This window comes from Mytilus galloprovincialis, chromosome 11 (assembly GCF_965363235.1).
Source record: "Mytilus galloprovincialis chromosome 11, xbMytGall1.hap1.1, whole genome shotgun sequence".
Lineage (NCBI taxonomy): Eukaryota > Metazoa > Mollusca > Bivalvia > Mytilida > Mytilidae > Mytilus > Mytilus galloprovincialis.
The window spans coordinates 51,438,432-51,451,799 of record NC_134848.1 but is presented as its reverse complement, the minus strand read 5'-3'; the positions used below and the strand labels follow the sequence as shown (position 1 = coordinate 51,451,799).

Here is a 13,368-nt window from a genome sequence, read left to right as displayed (position 1 = left end):
ATATATTTATAAAGCCAAGCAAGTACAAAGTTGAAGAGCTTAAGTTATGTTGTGGTTTTTCTTGGGCAAATTGTTTTCCCCAATCACTAGAAAGATATTTCAAAAATTACAAACCCTTCAATTGGCAATTATGCAATGATATAAAAGTCAGTGAATTTGACACAGGTAGGCATGCATTTTTACAGTCAACATAAACAACATCAACAAAATTAGACATAGTCGGTCGTAATTCTGAAAAATGATATGGTTCTTAGGTATGCCTAACATGGACGAGTACATACCTTTCTTCGACAGGTATTATTCAATTAAGTTTCACTAGAGATTACAAATAGCATAGTTTTCTTCTTACTTAAATAAAGATAACAGTTGTGCCGCTTGTACTTGACTGCTTCATTGGTTTACATGCAAAACAGTTGATCTTTGAATTTTTCAAAAATGAAATGCTACATAGGAATCTGCATTATACATGTTATATGTAGTAAATTGAAATTGTTATTGAATCGAAAAAAATGGATCTTGCCATGAAGAATATAAAGTAAAGTAACCCTGAAAATAGAAACGGACTATTGGATAACAACTGCCATATTCCTTACATGACAGGACATTTTAAGAAAAATGAGGAGGGTGGTGGTCACCGTTTACCAACCATATCGGAAATTCAGAATTGTCTTGGGTAATAGCAATTTAATGTATTAAACAACTATAGTGGATTTTTTGTTTTATCTAATTAATATTAATTAATAATTTAATTGTTTTATATGGTGTCATCCTGGCTTGCCCACTTTAATTACATGCATTTGTAAACATTAGGGAATTGTTGTTTTAACAATTATAGTTTATTTTTTAATTATAGTCATATATTTTATCCTTTATTTTACCTGAATTTTTTTATAAAAGATACTATATTCTGCTATTACATCAAGGAAAATACTCCAAAATATTTTATATTTCATATATGAGGGGGAGGACAGGGGTAAGGGAGACAGGGAGAAAGGGGGTAGGAGAAAGGAAAGGAAGGCTGGGAGAAAGGAGAAAAAGTTGTAGAAAGGAGAAAAAATAAAATATTTCTCCTTTTAAAAAATGATCTAATATTTCAAGAAAAAATATCTCAAAAGGAGATGTTTTATTCTAATGGGAGAAAGGAGAATGGGGGTAGGAGAAAGGAGAAGAGGGGTGGGAGAAGGGAGAGGGGTACCCCCCTGTCCTCCCCCTCATATATAGTTTTTTGCAGGAAAATGTTTTGAATTTTAAAAAAAATAAACAAATATATGTACGAAAATGTTAATATCATTTTTATCAAAAAATAGTTTAAATTGTTGGTACATTCTGACAAAAAGTAAACAGTAAAATAGTGAAACAAAAATAAAAATAAATATCATTTAAATTTCTTTTCGTTTATTAAACTTACAATGTATCTTCTTTTTTTTTAAATATACTATTTCTTAAATTCAATATAAAAAATTTCCAATTAGTTCTTTCAAATAGAATATAAATGCAACTGTTCAGTGCACAGTCTATACATTTGGTACAATAAAAAGTGGGCAAACCATCTAGGTAAACCATTTTACAAATGTATATATATGTATGTTTGAAACATTGTCATCTCAATATTTCTTATTTCATCACTTCTGGAACTACGCTTGTCAACGAGGACGTATACATTCTTTCTTTTTCACTATTTAATGCGGTTGATGTAATTTGAAAAAAAAATATTAGATGCAGTCCCGTTTGTCAGTCGTACCAACTTAAAGGTAATTATTTTCACTTGCATGATCTAGTATTGCCTTCCATTCATAGTGTTTTGTTTTTCAGTAGGTTGTGATAATTCAGATATCTTAGACTTACTGAACTTTAAATAAAAAATAACTAAAAATATACTTGCAAATTTTTGTGTTGTCATTTTTGGTGTCGGAGTATATTATCTAAAGGTAGCGGAATATACATGCAGGCATTTATTTTTCTCATATCAACCAAGCATTAGACTTCAAAAATTGGCCTTATGTTGCATTTTTTTTTATCTTTCTCAAGTATATGTAACTATAGCGGAGCTGCTATACCCCTGACAAGTCTGGTCAGATATGCTTGTGACCCGTATATGATACGCTTATGACGCAATTAACTTGTTTTATCCTCCATTAACCTTTCTGCTCAACTAAAACAAGTTTACAGATCACACGATGCTATACATGTATACTATATGATTACAGCCTTCTTGTATCCTGCTTCTGCTGCGAGCAAACGGTTATTTGCAAACCACTGTGTACCCTACAGTTCAATTTCAAGTCATCGTTGCCGTCAGCTTTTATGTATTGTCGATTACATTAATGCAACGATTGTTATTGGAAACAAGTCACAAATTCAGATGTAAAATTGCAGGATGAAAACGATTTCGTACAGTATACAAACATATTAAACTTATTTAAACGCTCTTCAAAATAGGAGAAAGACTCGGCGAGCCTCGCTTTTTCAATGTTTATAAAGCCCTTTATAATAATCCTTTCGTGTACGGTTTTGTTTATATATAATTATGTGTATGGTCATAATCTGCTCTTCACAGTTCCAATGTTAAGCTGTGTAGAAGTCGAATTATACTTCCTGAAAAAGAATACAGCCAAGTTCTTAGTATATAACGATTCATCAACTGATAATTCAGCTAGAGATGAAACACGTCTTCTGATTGGTAGAAAGGTTTTTTTGTATATTAGCTCAAAGTAATAATTTTGTCAATTGCCCGTGCAACATCGACGTTTTTTCACGATTTGCGTTCTTCTCTTTCTGTCAGCCGTGCGAAATATCTTATTTCTTGCATTTTACTTACAAACATAATATGTGATCTTGAACTGGTTAAAGACAAATATCGTTGGTTTGCTCGAACTTTTTTTCAATTTTCAAATTGCGATTTTAACTCGAATTCCGAGTCAAATTCATTTCAATTCAATACATTTTCGTTACATATGATGTACACATTGTACGTGTATAATTGAGAAATATTAAGCGCAATTCTGAAATTTGGTGTCTTTTTACATACCTGATTGTTATTCCTGCTTTATCAAACATATACTGTGACGCCTTAGCCTCGTCTTTATGTCTATTTTTATCATCATAGTAAACCACGTGTTTAATACCAGATTGTATGATGATTTTTGCACAATTATTACAAGGATACAGCGTGACGTACATCTTACATCCCCGGATGTCTGCAGATATCTTGTTAACAATGGCGTTCATCTCCGCATGACACACTGTAGGCAGAAAAAAACACTTTATTATATTTAATTTAGCTAATAATCATATTTCACCAAATTGAATGATGTTCAGCACTCAAACATTAGTGCAACATCAATGTGCATTGCTGAGGCTGAGCGTATATCATGTTTAAAATATTGTATGTAAACAAAATCAATTCAATTTTGATACTGAAAAGAACGATTTTATAGTTTTGTGATTCTGCCTCAACATTGACGACATAAATTAAACTTTACGGACACAACACAAAGATTGGCAATTTATGTCAGTTACTGAATATCACAAATGAATATACGGTGAATGCAATTTGAATGCGGAAATAGAGAGTTGGCATTATCAGAAATAGCCATCCAAATTGGTGGAAACTGTCTGTGTATATAAATAGTAGTACATTTGTATTATAATTAATTAGGGAACGACCATTTAATTTAAAAAAAAAAGGTGGGGTATGGGTTTTTTTTTCTGAATAAATATTCTGATACCCAAAACGAATTTTGTGGTGAAGCAGATGACAAACAAAAATTATTCAGAATCCAAATTTTACCCATGCCTCATAATGTTAAATTTGAATAAATATAATAATGAATTGATTGATGGCGTCGAAAAACTGAAATAAAATGTTTGACTCGACAAAAACCATATCCCCGTATTTTTAGCTCACCTGGCCCAAAGGGCCAAGTGAGCTTTTCCCATCACTTTGCGTCCGTCGTCCGTCGTCTTCGTCCGTCGTCGTTAGCTTTTACAAAAATCTTCTCCTCTGAAACTACTGGGCCAAATTAAACCAAACTTGGCCACAATCATCATTGGGGTATCTAAATTAAAAAATGTGTGGCGTGACCCGGCCAACCAACCAAGATGGCCGCCATGGCTAAAAATAGAACATAGGGGTAAAATGTAGTTTTTGGCTTATAACTCTGAAACCAAAGCATTTAGAGCAAATCTGACATGGGGTAAAATTATTTATCAGGTCAAGATCTATCTGCCCTGAAATTTTCAGACTAATCGGACAACCCGTTGTTGGGTTGCTGTCCTGGAATTGGCAATTTTAAGGAAATTTTACCGTTTTTGGGTTATTATCTTGAATATTATTATAGATAGAAATAAACTGTAAACGGCAATAATGTTCAGCAAAATAAGATGTACAAATAAGTCAACATGACCGAAATGGTCAGTTGGCCCGTTTAGGAGTTATTGCCCTTTATAGTCAATTTTTAACCATTTTTCGTAAATCTTAGTAATCTATTACAAAACTCTTCTCATCTGAAACTACTGGACCAAATTAATCCAAACTTGGCCACAATCATCTTTGGGGTATCTAGTTTAAAAAATGTGTGGCGTGACCCGGCCAACCAACCAAGATGGCCGCCATGGCTAAAAATAGAACATAGGGGTGAAATGTAGATTTTGGCTTATATCTCTGAAACCAAAGCATTTAGAGCAAATCTGACAAGGGGTAAAATTGTTCATCAAGTAAAAATCTATCTGCCCTGAAACCTTCAAATGAATCGGACAACCGGTTGTTAGGTTGCTGCCCCGAAATAAGTAATTTGAAGGAAATTTTGCAGATTTTGGTTATTATCTTGAATATTATTATAGAAAGAGATAAACTGTAAACAGCAATAATGTTCAGCAAAGTGAGATCAACAAATAAGTCAATACGACCAAAATTATCAGTTGATCCCTTAAGGAGTTATTGCCCTTTATAGTCATTTTTGACCAATTTTTTTGTAAATTTTTATAATCTTTTACAAAAATCTTCTCCTCTGAAACTACTGGGCCAAATTTAACCAAACTTGGCCACAATCATTATTGGGGTATCTAGTTTAAAAAATGTGTAGCGTGACCTGGCCAACCAACCAAGATGGCCGCCATGGCTTAAAATGGAACATAGGGGTGAAATGTAGATTTTTGCTTATATCTCTGAAACCAAAGCATTTAGAGCAAATTTGACATGGGGTAAAATTGTTTATCAGGTCAAAATCTATCTGCCCTGAAATTTTCAGACAAATCAGACAACCAGTTGTTGGGTTGTTTCCCCCAAATTAGTAATTTTAAGGAAATTTTGCAGATTTTGGTTATTATCTTGAATATTATTATAGATAGAGATAAACTGTAAACAGCAATAATTTTCAGCAAAATAAGATCTACAAATAAGTCTTGCTCCCTTAGATCTACTTGTACAATTAGTATACACAAACCTGATAACATTGTAGTTTTTTTTGGTTAACTCTCGTTTTTTGTTCTCTTACCGTATAATTTTTTCGTATTAAGAATGTCTTTTGAATTTTTTCCCCAAGGCATATCATCATCACTACAACCATTAGGCATACCATTATATCCTATGCCAACTATTCTATTGTCTGCATTAACAATACAAGCACCAACCTGAAACAAACTGCATGTATAAAACACAATACCATTATATCCTATACCTACAATCCTGTTGTCTGTATTAACAATACAAGCACCAACCTGAAACAAACTGCATGTATAAAACACAATACCATTATATCCTATACCTACAATCCTGTTGTCTGCATTAACAATACAAGCACCAACCTGAAACAAACTGCATGTATAAAACACAATACCATTATATCCTATACCGACTATCCTATTTTCTGTATTAACAATACAAGCACCAACCTGAAACAAACTACATGTATAAAACACAATACCATTATATCCTATACCTACAATCCTGTTGTCTGTATTAACAATACAAGCACCAACCTGAAACAAACTACATGTATAAAACACAATACCATTATATCCTATACCTACAATCCTGTTGTCTGTATTAATAATACAAGCACCAACCTGAAACAAACTACATGTATAAAACACAATACCATTATATCCTATACCTACAATCCTGTTGTCTGTATTAATAATACAAGCACCAACCTGAAACAAACAACAAGTATAAACCACTGCAACCATCAGACATACCATTATACCCGATACCAACAATTCTATTATCTGGTTTTATAAAACAACCTCCAACCTGAAACAAACTACATGTATAAAACACTATACCATTATACCCTATACTTACAATTATATGTTCTGCATTAACAATACAAGCTCTAACCTGAAACAAACTTCAAGTATAAAACACCATACCATTATATCCTAAGGCAGCAACCATTTGATTTTCGGGGGAGGGGGTGAGGGCTATGGATTTTTTTCCGGACAAACTTGTTCTTTCGCCTGTGGCGAAAAACAATCTATTTTTTGGCGACAAGTCGAAAACAATTTTTTTCTTTCAATTTTAGCATTACATATAGTGGCAGCTGAAGGTAAAACAAACATATTTGTTTTTCTCAGGGTCAAAAACAAATTATTTTTTTCTCCAAAAACTGGAAACAAACTTTTTTTTCCAAACAAAATCCCCCCTCCCCATTATGTAAACCATCATACTCTATACCTACAATTATATTGTCTAAATTATCAAAACAGGCACCAACCTGAAACAAGCTATAGGTATAAAACACTGCATCCATTATGATCATTATGTAAACCATCATACCCTATATCTACAATTATATTGTCTGTATTACCAATACAGGCACCAACCTGAAACAAGTATAAAACACTGCGTTCATTAGACATACCATTATACCCTATACCTACAATTATAGTGTCTGTATTAACAATACAGACACCAACCTGAAATAAACTACAAGTATAAAACACTGCAACCATTAGGCATACCATTCTACCCTATACCTACAATTATATTGTCTGTATTAACAATACAGGCCTAGGCTCCAACCTGACACAAGCTATAGGTATAAAACACTGCATTTATTAGGCATACCATTATTCTCACATACCAACAATTATATTGTCTGTATTAACAATAAAAGCACCAACCTGAAAATAACTACAAGTATAAACCACTGCATCCATTAAGCATACCATTATAACCTATACCTACAATTCTATTGTTTGTATAAACAATACATGCTTCAACCTGAAAGAAAATACAGGTATAGAACACTGCATCCAATAAAGAACCTCAGTGAGCACACTCACATAACCCCACGTCCCCACATTGTCATTGGAGAAGTTAAATAAGTGTAAGAAAAAAAAATTGTATAAGAAAAAATATTGAATAATAACTTCCTGTCAATATGCATATCTACGTAGTATGTCCTTATTATCTACAAAGTTTCATAAAACTCTGTTGTGTGGTTTCAGAGGAGTTGAGATGACAAACTGTCGAAGTAATACCTTAAAGTACAGAACACTGCATTCATTAGGCATACCATTATTCTCATATACCAACAATTATATTCTCTGTATTAATGATACAGACACCAACCGGAAATACACTACAAGTATCAACCTGAAATACACTACAAGTATTAACAGTCAAATGAAAAACGATACAAAGACAAATACGTACCACACAATTTTATGAAAAAACAGCCAAACCAAATATTTCCTAAAGGGTAAGAATGTAGTTCTTACTCCACATGTGTGTTGAAAAGGTGTTATATATGAAAGTGTATATATTTGTTTTTGTCTTTTTATATATTTTGTTTTGTACGAAAAAAACAAACCGTTTGAGTTCTTGTTTGAAATGTTCTTCCTTTTTGTCAGATCGGGTTTTTTTTATACCTTAATGTTTGTAAAAAAAAATGGGATTCGATCGTTGATGAAGGTCATACAGTGACATATATTTGCTTAGATCAACGTCCTTTGCTCTCAGGTAGATAGTTATTTCCTAGGGGATTATACATTATTCTTTTTCTTCAGTTCTTTGCATTAATTTTAAGAGTGATATGATACTGGATAAATTTCAGATACCAACCTGCGTTACAGGATCTTTGCTTCTTTCTGCTGAAACCAAGGCAACAGCCATAAAATACTGGTCCCATGTTAAATATCGTTGTCTTTTTCTGTTGATATCTGAAATTAAGTGTAGATACCAGTGTATTCTACATTATCTTACCTCCAATACATTTCCAGGAATATGATTGGTTAAAAGCATCCGCGTGCAAACCGTGTATATTTGATATTAGATTAGTAGGGAGGCGGGGCTTATCTCATACACGGTTAGTAGTGGAGTTACGTCTCTTTATATTCCTTATTAGGTAAGAAGGGGCGGGGCTTATTTCATACACGGTTAGTAATGGTGTTATGTCCCTTTGTAAAAAACAAAACGGTACTGAGAAAAAATCTTAAAAGTTCCAACAGACGAAGAAAATGATGATTAAGATTGAAACAAATTCATAAAACACATTTAAACCTTACAAGTCGTTATTGTTGGCATCTGTTTTTGTATGATCAATGGAAGTATTTACTTAGCGCTAACAGTATTGAAGACTTGCTCGTTTTGAGAATCACTAGTCTTAATTTCACACGTTTAGATAGTCGGTAAGATTAATTCGTTACATAGTGTGCAAGAGACGTAATACGGTATATATGGGGTCAGTAAATTCCATATGGGGATTCGAGCTTCGCTCTCACCCCATATGGAATTTACTGACCCAATATATACCGTATTAGGTCACTAGCACACTATGTAACTAATAATATGCTTACTTCGTGATACATATAATATAAGTTTCAAATAGATGAGGGGTATACATCAATCATAAAGCAAGCAAACGAAAACACAAACAAATGTATGGAGAGGTCGACATATACACGGTGGGTATGGTTGTCCTGCGAGAGAACGTACTGTGCTGGTGATTCGGTCCTGACGGGTGCTGGTGATCAATGAAAAAATGTAAACAAAGACGAAAATGATGATTTTTGACGTTTTCACTCATAAAAAATGGTAGAAAACAGTTGAGATTTTTCAATTTCGTTTCTTATGGGTTCATATATAAACCATAACAAAAATGACCCTGTAAACTGTTTCAGAAAGCGTAACACAAAAATGCTCATTTTCAGAAAATCTCGAACTGAAAAAATAAAACAAAAATGCTCATAGAGTCCGCTTTCTATACCGCAATCTACACGACAAAACAATTTTGTGAAAAAACATTGCAATTTATTAAAATTTTGCATTTTCTCAATTTATTCATGTCCTGATACTGTGCTGGTGGGTCCTGTCATTGTGCTGGTGGGTCCTGATACGGTGCTGGTGATTTTGGATAAGAAGTTGGTCATATTTGAAACAAATGTTACAAAATCAATAAAATTAGCCAGATAATTGTTGCCAACAGGATCTATGACTCCTATTTTAGCTCTTGTGCATCCATTTGGCTGTTTAATATGTGTTTTCAAATGATCTGAACTTGTATAACATAATAACATAAAAGGGCAACATCTTTCGTCCAATATCAGATAACAATATATAGTATCTAAAATAAGTTAAAAATTCCACAATACTATATAATTCATTTTATGTGTCAATTTGTTCGAAAAAAGTCGAAAAGAAGAGACTTTTTTTAATGTCATGATTATATGTCGCTTTCTAGATCTATGCTTAGCATTTATTTCAGATGACATGGACTCCTCACCCTGATGACCCTGCTGCCTTTCATAACTTTATCCGTATACATATATTAATAGATAAACAAAAGGCTGCATGCAACACGTATTTTTGTATTTAAAATGATTCGTTGTAACGAGAATATTTGTGGTGAATGGAAACTGTGAGGGTCAAAATCTTAAACTGCTTATAAATGTTGCTGGAACCAGTTTCGTTATCTGATCTGAATTTTCTGAAATGTGCAAGGTAGATAGACATTTTGATTTTTTTACTCGGTAATGAACCATTGTGTTGATCCCATGCTAAACATAACAAAAATCTCTGTACAAAGTTCTGTGAATTTTCTACAAAAATAGTGATTTTGTTTTCACTAAAGTCTCTTTTTCTACTAAATACAATAATGAACTATAATAAATAATAATGCTTTGCAAGAAGTTTCCCCTTGATATATGTACAAAATTATATCTCTATTATTCATTTTCTGTGCTGTTTTGATACTATTGCAGTTTGCACATTTCGGAATTGACAGGCCACAGGAGGGGTCATAAACCGTACACGAAAAGATAAAATATTGATATAAGTACTTAATTTGCATCTTTGAACCACCACCCCGGCTTGCTTTTTTAGGAGCCTGGGGTGTCTAAAAATGGTCGATTACAGACAGCCGAGTACGCATTTTACTTTCCAGGCGTGTTATTGTTGATTGTTAAAGTCCTGAAAACGGATAGATGGAAACAAAAATGTTTGATATATCTGACTTTAGATTCATTTTTTTTAATATAAATTAAGGCTACATTTTAATATAATAATTCTATGAATTCACAATATAAAAAAAAGCAGAAAAAATGAATGAAGTGAAATATCTTAGTAAGGAGTAATTACTACAGATATGGTGTGTTTGACAACAAAACTTAAAAGCTTAGTGATATTACCAATATTAAAATATAAGTGTATTTTATTTGGGTATTTTTTTCATTTACTCATTTTCAATTATAATCAAGGCACATTTTATTTTTATTCATGAAAAATATTTATATATAGAAAAGAAAAGAAAGAATTCTTTATCAAAAATATTTATTTTGAAATGAAAAAAGCTAAGAAATCTTAATTTTATTAGTGTTCTCTAGGTTATCTCGTCTTTATTCTCTGACATATTCTAGCCTGCCCTTTCATAAAATAGTGATTTTTTTTAGTGTTCTACCGAACTTTCGAAAAAAAATACATGATAACCGTTTAGACAAAAAAAAAATTGTTGGAAAAATCTTACAGCAAGTGATTCTAAATAGCCATAAGATACATTTTTCTTTTACAATACAACTTTTAAATCTTACGGGAAACTATTCCAAGCTTTCACTGTAACCTCGCTCTAACTTATCCCCATCCCCCCCCCCCCAAAAAAAAACCAAACAACACCAAACAAACAAACCCGCAATACTATTGTCATTCTTATAGTCAGCACTCAATTGTTCACAAACAAATGTGTTTTAAGCTGCTAAAGACATGATTCAAACGCTCAGAAAGTCCTTTAATTGTTCTATATTTTTGCTCTCCATTTTTATGCAAAACCTTTTACATTTTTTATTTTATGGGTTATTGTTGAAGGTCGTACGATGGCGTATGGTTGTTAACACATACTTCCTTTGGTTTCTTATGGAAATTTGTCCATTTACAACAAATATACCACATCATCTACTATATATAAGTATTGTATAAATTACAACGTATTTTGGTGATCTTGCAAAATGATCGTAATCCCGAAAATCGTAAACATATTTTCTTATCTTAAAAGGGGACAAGAAGGGTTCCATTAATAGGCCAATAGATAAGATTACAGTTTATAGTTTAAAAAATAAATTAAAAAATAGGGGTATTTTTTCTCTCATAATAACAGTTAACATATTCACAACAATGTCAATTTCAAGAAAGCAGACAACAGCTAATAAGTCAATAACAGTACAGCATCAATGATCATAGGCGGATCCAGGGGGGGGCCCTGGGGGGCCCGGGCCCCCCCCTTTCGTGGGAAAAATTTGGTTGATTATATAGGGAATCACTGAAGCATGACTGGAGCGGGCCCCCCCTTAGGTCAGTCAGCGGGCCCCCCCCCCTTAGGCAAAGTTCTGGATCCGCCACTGATGATTTTGAATATATGTCACTTTTAACTAAAATATAAAAGCACAGAACCAGGACATAGGAGCACAGAACCAGGACCGTTTTTCTTATCACCAGCACAGCGTCAGGACAATTCCGTTTAACGAACTTGCACGACTTTTGCAATATAATATTGTTGTAATATACTTTGCATGGTACTTATGACACATCAGAGAAAAATTAAGCAACAAAACAGTCGTTTTATTGCTGTTTTGATACAATGTAAACAAACCCACCAGCACAGAATCAGGACCCACCAGCACCCGTCAGGACCAAATCACCAGCACAGTACGTTCTCTCGCAGGACAACCATACCCACCGTGATATAGGTTTTGATCATAAAAGGAACTTTTTATTCAATAGTATACAAATCTAAGATAAAATTTTATAGCTTGAATGTTTCTTCATCAGTTAACTAAAATTAGGTGGAGATATGTTCTTATTTCCAACAGAGGGACACTAAAACTATATCAATTAACCGGTATTTATACTTAAAACTAGAACACACCCGTGATATCGCGGGTCCGTGACTGAATTAAAGTATATAACTATGCGCAAGCCTTATTTTAGTATTATTTTTTATCTGATAAAGTCATGCCGATAATAAGATACACAGTTTTCTCTGCTTTCAAATCTTTCTGTTTGAACCCGTCGAACTGGAACTTATCAATTATTGGTAATATTAATTATTTGGATAACAAAAGGTCCTGGAATGGAGTAATTTTTAATCAACAGCATTGTCCTATGTTAGTTATAAATAAAGTTGAATTATTTGATTCACTGTTTTATGTCATGCCCGCTAACAAATTGAAAACGGTTCCTATATACACCTTATTTTTAGTCCAGATTTTTAGTATTCGTAATATTGTTATCTTAGAAAGTCTTACTGATTAAAATACTACAATAGGTAAAAATTTGACAATGATTGAATTTAGTAGTGTCAACCCTGTGATTATGAACCGTGTATATAGCATAATCCTAAATACACCGTTTGGTGGTGCACCTGTCAGATGCGGATCCGGAACGTACAGATAAGGTAATAGGTAACATGTGAATATACTGTTGGTATCGGTATCGGACTCGACCCGGAACTTCTTAATTATTGGCAATATTAATTACGTGGAAAACAAAAGGGCCTGGAGTGGTGCAATTTTTAATCTACACCTTTGTACTATATTAGTTATATATAAAGCTGAATTCTTTGATTCGTCGTTTTTACGTGATGACGGCTGACAAATTTGACCTCGTAATTTTAGTATTATAGATACAATAATAAAATTCATGTCTTTCATTTCTGGACTTCTGATCCAACCATGTATATGAAGTATGGCATGTTATTGAGATATGGTTTTGGTCGATGGATGTTTATGAAGGACCTGTATATACGTAGTACAAAGTATATCACTGGATTGAGCTCTTTGTCCAAGTGTATTATTAAAGTGCTTTGCTTTGAGCTCAGTTCATTGTTATGCAATACATTCATTGAGAAATCAAGATTTGACAGACAACTCTCATGT

General features: G+C 33.0%; 1 protein-coding gene across 2 annotated transcripts in view; it reads right to left on the bottom strand.

Moving 5' to 3' along the window:
• Nucleotides 1-2,494: 2,494 nt before the first annotated feature.
• LOC143052352 (deoxycytidylate deaminase-like) overlaps nt 2,495-13,368 on the bottom strand; it is a 39,982-nt gene continuing 29,108 nt past the window's right edge. The window contains exons 2-6 of one of the 2 annotated variants that reach the window (XM_076225357.1): nt 8,069-8,166; nt 5,938-5,979; nt 5,496-5,589; nt 3,029-3,242; nt 2,495-2,595 (exon numbers count right to left, since the gene is read on the bottom strand). In XM_076225357.1, coding sequence (XP_076081472.1) covers nt 2,538-2,595; nt 3,029-3,242; nt 5,496-5,589; nt 5,938-5,979; nt 8,069-8,166 — 506 coding nt within the window. In that variant the 3' untranslated portion in view covers nt 2,495-2,537. Of the gene's footprint in view, nt 2,596-3,028; nt 3,243-5,495; nt 5,632-5,937; nt 5,980-8,068; nt 8,167-13,368 lie in introns of both variants that reach the window. The other variant, XM_076225358.1, reaches the window with a different exon arrangement.